This window comes from Phaenicophaeus curvirostris, chromosome 10 (assembly GCF_032191515.1).
Source record: "Phaenicophaeus curvirostris isolate KB17595 chromosome 10, BPBGC_Pcur_1.0, whole genome shotgun sequence".
Taxonomy (NCBI): Eukaryota; Metazoa; Chordata; class Aves; order Cuculiformes; family Cuculidae; genus Phaenicophaeus; species Phaenicophaeus curvirostris.
Window position 1 is genome coordinate 3,556,928 of NC_091401.1, and position 10,092 is coordinate 3,567,019.

General features: G+C 40.8%; 1 protein-coding gene across 1 annotated transcript in view; it reads right to left on the reverse strand.

The window, feature by feature from the left end:
* LOC138724725 (uncharacterized) overlaps positions 1-9,547 on the reverse strand; it is a 92,273-nt gene extending 82,726 nt beyond the window's left edge. Inside the window, exon 1 of the mRNA XM_069864943.1 lies at positions 9,341-9,547. Within this exon, the coding sequence (XP_069721044.1) occupies positions 9,341-9,547 (207 nt within the window). The remainder of the gene's footprint in view (positions 1-9,340) is intronic.
* Positions 9,548-10,092: the final 545 nt, after the last annotated feature.

A 10,092-nucleotide genomic window follows, 5' to 3' on the forward strand; every position in this document is an offset into this window, starting at 1 on the left:
CTCCCCCATGCTCTTGTGGCAAGACCAGCTGACCAACATCCATGCCTGTTTCTGCACTGCTTGTGGAACTGTGCTCTGAAACACGGCACTTCTGTGGAAGTAAAATTCAACTGGGGCAAGTGGGAGAGAGACACATTCTCAGACATGACTACTTGTGGACTTGTTTCATTGTGCATCCCACTAAGAATTGTGTCACTATGAGAGTGTATGGAAGGTGAAAAAATGGATTCATAAGCAAGCAGTGAGGGATGGGAACTGCTCAATGCACTTGAAAGGCAAAAACAGTTGTGAAAGTTTCTCGGCAACATCCTACAATTTTTTATTACACAGCTCGCTTCCCTTAAGGTCCCTTCCAATCCAAACCATTCTATGATTCTTTGATTCTATGATTCTATGATTCTACGACAGCACTGAGTTCATGTGGGTTTTTTATATTGTTTCTACCATGTGTGAGTTGTGTTGTCATCTGCATCTCTTTAACAATTGGAACTCCAGCTAAGACACTTTCTAAAGTGCTGCAAGAATTGGTGGCAATTCAATAGGCAGTTGTCTTCTCCTCAGATGTGTGGCAATCCCAAGTTTTCTGGACAATGTAAAACAATTCATCATTTATGACCACTGAAGATCCTGGGACAACTTATGTTCAGATTTGCTCTGGGATCCTATGCCTGTGTCTACCACCTTAAATGATTTTTTTGTGGTTTTTTCCTTTTTATTTTCTTTTAACTTTTTTTTCTTTTAGGAGGCTTTCCCCTGCTCCCAATGCATTTTGCTGACATCACTCTCTCTCTCTGCTGGGCATCCTTCCTGGTGGGTTATTTTATGTGGGATGTGAAATGAAAGCCTGCATTTTTCAGATGGACATTGCTCTACTCATGCCATTTAGAACTTTCATTCAGACTAAGCAAAGAGCAAAAGTCAACCCAGCAGCTGTTATAATCAGCATCTTTTACAAGCTGATCCAAGATCTAAAACACTCTCAAGATGAACAACGATTCCAAGGACAAAAGAGTCATTGTTTGAGAACTTTCCATTGCAAACTGATATTGCAGTTTTCCTTCACAGTTACAGCACTTGCGAACTTGTTTTCTTTAACCCAGACCCTCATGCAGTCACTCACCTCCAGGACCTGGATCTTTAAGGGAAAAAATAAATATCAGATTTGAAAGCTTTAACTGCCAACATTATGAAAGCTCTTTTCTCCTGAGCCTTGACATTAATATTTCTTCCATATTCTAGTTTATCGCCCACGCGCTTCTCACCACACCTTAAGGACCTGGTCTCTTTCAGCAGGGAGTGACTGGCTACCAAACTAGACTAGAGATGTCCATTTTATTAATAGGATTAGAGCAAATAATAACAAACACCTCCCTCACCCCCACTTATTCATATGGAAACAGCATTAATCCCTTCTGCCCACCTCGCTCCGTAGGTTTCTGTCTGAGCACAAAAACTATCCGTCTGCTTTGGCAACTGAGAAATATCTAAAAAAATGTTTCCACATACTGGGGTTCCCCCCTCGCCCCATTCATTTCTGGTTAGCTCTGTGGTAACACACACAAAAAGTATAATGAGGACTATGATATTCTCTGTCATGTAATTAATACATGGCATTTATATTGCTTGCTGGGGAATAGCATCAGATGTAATTACCAGGAAGAGGTGAAGAAAACACAGAAGGAGTTATAAAGTGGTACCTTTTATGCTGTTAATCTTATGTCTCATACGATGCCACCATAATGTGTTACTAATGTAAGATTTCAGTAACTTTGCAACAACAGCTTAGTAGCCCTATTTTCCAAGGGATAGATTCACATCAACTATACAATATAAGTGGATGTAAATACTGACCTTATCTGACTTAGGGGTCTCACTTAAATTTACATGAGGTTTCAGCTGAAATAGCTAAACAAAATAGCAATGCTGGCTACGGTTTAGGTTAACACATACAGACATTAAAAACAGTGGTTGGGGGTGGCAGATGCACATCCTGCTGTACTGTCCCTCCGGCTGAACCAGTATCTGCTGGCAAAGCGTGGACAGGAGAGCTTGGAATGGTAAACCTGGACAGACATTTCTTGAAAATCTGTCTGTGGGCTTGTGTCTGGGCTCAGAGCTTGCACCGAGCTATGGTAAATAACTGTCTCGATTCCTCTATTACCTGAGTTCCTTAAACCCCAATACCATGATCTCATCTACTGCAGCAGGACACAAAACGTGAGTGACTAAGGTTTATCCATCTATTTTCTTTTACTAGAATCAAAATGACAGTCCACTTACAATGACCAGGATCAAAATTATACTATTTTCTCTAATCTACAAATTAATTCACTGATATCATCCAATAGCAAAGCTGAGAGTTAAAGAATAAAACCTGCTTTTGACAACAGAATAAAATGTAATATCTCTATTAAAACGCAAAGCATGCTTTTTCTCTTTTTTAGGATTTGTTTTGTTTTTAATTGCCCACATTATTCTACATAATTTTACAGGAATTGGGGTAGTATTATTGAAGGTTGATGGCCCTCCAAAGACTAGATTTTCCACATTGAGACATACTCTTCCTTAGTGCAAATGCAGCTTTCCAAATAAATCAGAGTCAAGTGTGTGGAAAGAATATATTTATTGGTATTTGGAAGTTCAAATTTTATTTCACTCCTTGTTCCTGAAAGGCAGAGTTATCTAGCTAACTTTTAAAACTGCCTTGCCCAAGAATTTTTGTGGTTATTTACACATTCTGCTATCTAGCAACATCTTATACAAGGCCTGCTTTTATTATGCAGCTGTAACATCACATATTCTTCAGCATTTGCCAATTTTCATCCATTTTTTTAATTAAACACACTTGGACCACCAGACGTGAAGTATCAAGTGAGAGGTTTTATTTCTGTCCAGCCCTAGCTCTACCTTTCTTCCAACAGAAAATACCAGGAGGAGAAAAAAAAAATACAGCACCTTCTAATGTTGCTAACAACGGGAAACTTTCTAAGAAGAACACCAAATATTCTAGCATTAACAAGAAGTAACTTATTCTCAGTTCTCTATCTTCAGATTCTTTATCCACCCCATAAACTTTACAAGTCAAGGCCAAGTACAAGGTCATTACAATCTGTGGTGTCAGTAGAGGATGGAGGACGATGTGATTGAGAGCAGCCCTACAGAGAAGGACCTGGGGATGCTGGTGGATAAGAAGCTTCACATGACCCGGCAATGTGTGCTCGCAGCCAGAAGGCCAACTGTGTCCTGGACTGCATCAGAAGAAGCGTGGCCAGCAGGGTGAGGGAGATGACTCTAATGTAAAACCCCACCTGGAGTCCTGTGTCCAGTCCTGGAATCCCAAACACAGGAAGGATATGCAATTGTTGGAATGGGTCTAGTGGAGGCCACAAAAATGATCCGAGGGCTGGAGCACCTCTGCTATGAGGACAGGCTGAGAGAGTTGGGGTTCTTCAGCCTGGAGAAGGGAAGGCTCCGAGCAGACTTTATAGTGGCCTTTCAGTTCCTGAAGGGGGCCTACACGAAAGCTATGGGGGTGGAGGGGGGACGTTTTACAATGGCATGTAGTGACAGGACAAGGGGGAATTTTAATTGGAAGGAGGAAGATTTAGATTGGACCTTAGGAAGACATTCTTCACAGTGAGAGTGGTGAGGCCCTGGCCCAGGTTGCCCAGGGAAGCTGTGGCTGCCCCATCCCTGGAGGGGTTCCAGGCCAGGTTGGATGGGCCTTGGGAAGCCTGATCCAGTGGGAGGTGTCCCTGCCCATGGCAGGGGGGGGACTGGATAATCTTTAAGGTCCCTTCCAACCAAACCATTTTATGATTCTATGATTCTAGGACTTCAGTGAATTTTTATTACCCTAATCTCAACATCATGATTCAGCAAGCAGGTTCTGCCCTGATTCACAAGCTCCAGTGCTGCAGAAGTCTAGAGGTTCGTATTAGGAACTGGGCTCAAATTGATTACAAAGAAAACAACACAGCTTTGATTGATAGCGTTCTTTGAGAACTGTGATAACTGAGAAAGACAGTTTCACAGAAACGTGGCTGCTGCACACACACATACATTCTCCCCACAAATGAAGGTGTGGTAATTTTAATAGAATTAGATTGTAAAACAGGAATGTGGCTGGGGTTTTTTGCAGCAGTCATGGCCCAGGCTTTATAAAGAATGTTTCAGAATTGCTCTGCAGATCAGTCTTTCACTGACTGCACCCTCTGAACACTGACTGAAGCTCAGAGCTGGATCCAGGAGATGGCTTAATGAATACTAAAGACACTGGAAAAAAATCAATTCTTGGCTTTTCGGAGTGAAGAAATGAGGAAGTCAACCTCCCCTGGCACATGCTGAATGATTTACACTGCCCATAAAGAACTGAATCTCTGCTCAGAATGTGAAATCAATCTGAACAAGCTGACTGTCTAGTCCAATACATTCCAATTTTCTCTCTGGTGTTTCCATTTCCATCACTTTGTCTCTCTACAGCACCTGGTCCTACCCAGGACTGTAAGTACTATTCCAACATAAAACAGGCTGCTTTATTTCTGGCCCAAGTGAATCCACAAAATCAGGGTATAAATTAAAGGTAAATTGAATTAAAAAATAATTCCCCCAAACAAAATAAACTGCATTGAAGAGCTTGTGATATTTTAGGACTTAGAAGCGTATCTAATCACACTGCTCACACTAGCAGCTTGACCCTGAATAAAACAGTGGCAGTTTTGACCAAATAATTGAAAGGAGATTGAGTATTCTGGCTGACACATCTAAGACAGCTTAAAAAGTCAGTGTTCCAACAGGAGGGAATGTTTAGGGCTTCCTGAAAAACATCGCTCTCGACTTATCTCAAATTGTACTTCTTAAAAGTCTTGGCTTTTACTCTGAGGACGGAAGGCTAACAATAAGCTTCAGTGGAGTTCCATTAACAGCCAAATAAAAACCACTTTACTGAGAAAATATATATTTCTGCAAACAGCTGAACCAGCAAGGTCCTGTTTCTTACAGATCCGCAGTTCTCCAGTGTGGAAATGGAAACATTTTACACTGTTTCTGATGTCAAATAAGGGATACAATTATGCAGGAGCTTTTCCCTCAGGAGGGACATTAGCTAAGTCTGTGTCCACTCCCTGACTTCTGCCTCCTTGATGTAAACTCTGTAACTTCTACTTCACTCAAATTTTGCTGAGGTTGGCCTGGGTGTTCAAAAGTTATTATGGAGGAGATAGAGACAGCAAGTTCATGTAAGCATATCTAATAATTAAAAAAAAGATCTTGTAATTTCCAACACACGCTTATGCTAAGGTAGCTGGAAAATAACTGTGCAGGAATTAGGCAGTTCCTGTTGCAGTATTTTCATGGTTTGATCCAACTGCCACTCACCAGGATGGGACAGGAAGGATGGGCCACTGCTTAAGTATCTATCTCACACTCTGTTTGTCAAGGTTCAGCTCTCTCCTCTACCAAAATTTTTCTGTGAATATATTAAGTTATATTGGGAACAAACTAAAAGAAAAGAGATAAGAACCTGAAATTGGGTTGTCTGGAGTCACCTTTCTGGTGTTTAAAACTTATAGTAAGTAAGTGTTCTCAGCAAAGTGCATGAAGAGTGTTAATAACAGTAACAGTATCTTTGGTAGGCAACAAGCATACCTAACCACTATAAAACAGTGACAACAAGATGTATCTGAAACCCTTTTCCCCTTCATGGTACAGCTTTCTTAGGGGCTGTCATCTGGAATCTAAACAGAGGTCTCTCTCTCCTGAAGAAATTATCTACGTCTTTACCTTCCAACCTGCCATCTGTGAATCCTGAGATGAGAAATAAGGTATGGAATACATAAGTGAGATCTTCATTGAAGATCTTTTAGAAGACAGCAATTAAAAAAAGGCTAAGAATTGTCTCTCTCTATCCTTTTTTCACTTAAATGGGTGGTAAAAGTAGGCAGGCAGTGCCTCCATGGGTACTTGTGATCACAGCCTAGTGGCTAGAAAATTCACTCAGGGTACAGGAATACCAGGCTCCTATTTCCCCTGCAAAGGGATTCATCTCATACTGTTAAACAGGCTGCCCTTACCACTTCCACATAGAAACAGAAATATAATCCAACCCTACAGCATTTATGATCAGAACTAAAACACAAAATTCTAAATAAATAAAAACAATCAAACAAGTTTGGTTTCCCCTTTACAGGCAATGAGATGAGCCAAGGAAATTAAGATTATGAATACAGAGTAATAAAAGGGTTGCATAGCTGAAAATTAAGCCCTTATGTCCTAAACCATAGAACAACGATTTAAGTACTTTTATCTTCCATTTGGAATTAATTGTGGTAGGTTTCTGTAACATGTACAAGTTCACAGCATTCAAAGCAGTTGGAAGCTCCTTAGAACCTTGTGCAGTTTGGCACAAGGATTTTGGTTACAAAATGATAAAAGTCCACCTGTGTGCAATAGCAACACATGTAATAAAAATATCAGGGAAGCTCTGCACAAGTCTGAGATCCATCAACTGACCTGCCTTTGTGAGGTCTGCAACTCAACCTTATACGTCCAAGGGGTTTCACTATGAGTAAGGGCTACTGCGTGTGCAATTTATTAGCCCAAGAGGAGGATTTCACCATTTCACGAGGCAGCTTGAAAACAACTACCTTTGATAATACATGAAAGATTAGAAAAGCTCCATCTACAGACAAGCTGTAATGCTCAGCCAGATGCATCTTCGTACACAAGCAAAAAGCTTAACTTGTTTACAGGCATCTATAAAGAAGCCCCTGACCACCCTTTCTTTACAACTGCATAGTATTCACAAATGGGGATTGAAAAGGAGAGCTGACTGAAAGGATAACCTTTGTGGCATGTGGAACTTCTAGAAAGATTCGAAGCCTCCTCTTTCATCTCCTTAGTTGTAGTGACCCCTAAAAACTGAAGCCTGCCTTGGGGAGACATGAGCAAGATGTTTCCCAGATGGCAGTCTGAAGAATATGTGGGCTACATTGCTCTCTCCACACCACCTAACAGAAAGGCCTCATAACTATGCCCTTCTGAGGCAGCAGAAGAACTTTTTGAGCGGATTAGGACTTGGAAGAGACAGAGGTCATGGAAGAGTGTCAGAAAATAAGATCATGAGGTCCAAAATCCAAACAGTCTTTAGGAAAGCTCAGCAAGAAAGAAGCATTAATAAATTATTAGATGTTGGATTAATAAAGAGGTATAGTCATCCTCTCAGCTTAGCCAGGGACTGCAAGGTTCTCAGAGAGCTTTCTGGGAAAATTTGTGATTTTAACAGAAGCCACATTACTTCTCTTCTCTCTACTTTAATGCAGTGTGAATTGTTCCTTCTTGACTGGAAGAACTTGTATGCACTGTGCAAAGATAATGCTACATGGAAATAGGTAGAGCCACAGACAGAAGCACCTCTCTTAGCTTACACACTTTAACAACATTTCCTGTCATTTAAGAAATAATACCCATGCAGAAATGGAGCAACCATAGCATACTTCAGACATATGCATCTAAACAAAGAAATGAGTGATACTGTGTAATTTATGGTTTAGTCCACATGGAGAACTTTGTGTAGATCTGGGATTACTTGGACAAGATGCTGAGAGAGCATTAGGCCTTCTGTTATACGCTGGCAATTCCTGCTTTCCTGCATGGTAGCGACATTTCACCTTTCTCCTTGCATCAGGCCATAGCTTCTTTGTAACAGGCTGACCCCAAACATTTTATTGGCCACTTGTTAGGTTTAGAACCAACTATTTAACCCTGTGCCTTGGCAGCGAGTCCACGGGTATGGAAGTTACTGCACACACCCAGACCAACTATTAGGTGTACGCCCACCAGCTCTGGCTCATTCGGCAACACAAGTACAGTTCACAAACCCTACAGATTCAATGGTTGCAAATAGGTCAAACCACAACAAAGCCAATCAAACCAAATAGAAACGAGGTGAGGTGTAACTTTCCCCACCCCAGATCAGCACTCTGCAAAACCACCAGGAAGCGTGTGATGGCTCTGACCTGTTGCTCTGGCACCTGCCCTAGGGCTAGTTACTCCCCCCAGATAGCTGTGTGGATTCCTACCTCACAAGAGATCCCTGCAGTAAGCAGGCAGAAAGATTACAAGGAAAAGTCATCTGAAATAACGTGTCTGTATCTGCCCCTAATGCAAGGAATTGGCACCACACAATAAACCCTACCCACAGACAAAAGCAAAGGCACTACAAACATGGAATATGCATGGAAAGAAAGCTATCCAGCAATCTAACAGATAAAACTGTCGGTACTGTTCAGTTTACATTTTTTTTTACAGTTTTGCATAGCTAGGCTGGCAAAGCCCACGTGTAGCTACTGCCACACACATAGAAGTGCCTGTAAGAGAAGACTTGCTGCTGCTGAGGCAATCCCACACCTGGGCTCTCCACCCCACCAGCATCTTGCATTCCCTCACACATACTTCAGAAGGAAAAGTAGCCAGCAAATGGTACTTTGGAGTTTGTTTTGTTCTGTCTGCAGATCTGCCCATCAACTAAATGCCTACAAGAGTATGACCTTAATTGTAATAAAACAGTGGCAGAGGAAGACATATTACGCATTCTGAATTTACAAATTTAGCATTGCTTTGCATTAAAATGCCAGCATTTTAAGCTGAAGCATCTCAGTGCTGCTCCACTTAAATCTAAAACTTTAAACCTATCACTTCTGTAGGACTGTATGTTTCTGTACTTGGATCTGAATATTAGAGCAGCTTTCCGCAGGGTGACGTGGAATGAACTATAGCATTTATACCTGGTCCAATTACTTGTTTCTTCTCTATCCAGTAACACACTAGATAGAAGTATTTTAATTAGATGTGCCCAGATCATTTCTAAAATAAGTCCCACCACGGTCTCAAAACCGATTCCCCTTTAGATTTGACAAAATGTTCCAAATCCCCAAATCTACTTTTATAATGTTCACATTTTCTGCATTAAAATAATACATTCTGTTGCTCATTCAACACAAGAGATGATTGTAAACCAATAAAGAGCACGACAAGAAATTTCACCTAGGAATTAACCTAAAGTAATCTCATATCCCTTGCACCTACGTGGAAATTACTAGTGCATTGCTTTCTATAGGATTCCATTAGTAGCCCCTACAAGTTTTCCCTTGTTGGATCACCTGTTCCTGGGTACAGTGTGAATATTTACAATGCTCTTTTTAGTAATAAACTATAAAGATAACTGTATGGTACATATCAATGAATTATCAAATGCTTCAGCAGAGACTTTGATCAATTTTTCTTTAAGTTTCTTTAAGAAAGTTAACTAAAACTCTCACATATTTGTACTAAAATATCTTACCTTGCAGAGCTTCAGCAGCAGCCAGCACATCAGGTACACTAGCAAAGTGAATTTCTCTTTCATACATCTTTCAGGCAAACAGGTAAGGTACATTTGTACCAAATCCAGGTCTTCATGGGCAACATTACTGCCAGCATTATTAATATCTTCCCCACCCTCTTTTCTTCCTTCTTCCGCTGATGCACCCAAACATCTATTGAACTCCATTTTTAAAAAGTTTTCCCCCTCTTCTCCACAAAGCCCTGATTTTCCACAGACAACTCAGGAAAGTCTTTATTTCAAATCATTAATGATATTTCCCTGATCGCTCAGAATTGTGCAGCCTTGTTGTTAAGCTAGCCCAAAAAGTCAAGACTATGGTAGAACAAACTTTCTTTAAACTACATTGGCCGTTTGCCTTCCTTTTATTGAACAACCTCTTGCAAATGTGTGTACAGCTACAAGATAAATATAGCACCAGCCAGCCTTGTCATACAGCACAAGAATACTCCTGCTGTTGCCAAGAGAGAAGAGAAAGATTCCATTTATCTAAGGACCAAGTCTCCAGTGTCAGTAAACCCTTGTTCATTCAGAGTGGGGGGAAAGATGAAAAATGTGTTATCTTTTTTTTTCCCCCAACTGTGCTTCCTCCGAACAAATCTCAATTCTGTAAAAAAAAATAAATTATGTTCTTATGGAGGAGGGTTTGTTTAATTCCAAAGACTTCTAGCCACAGTAGTTCATTGTCTGTGATACTGCAGATGCCGAGCTTG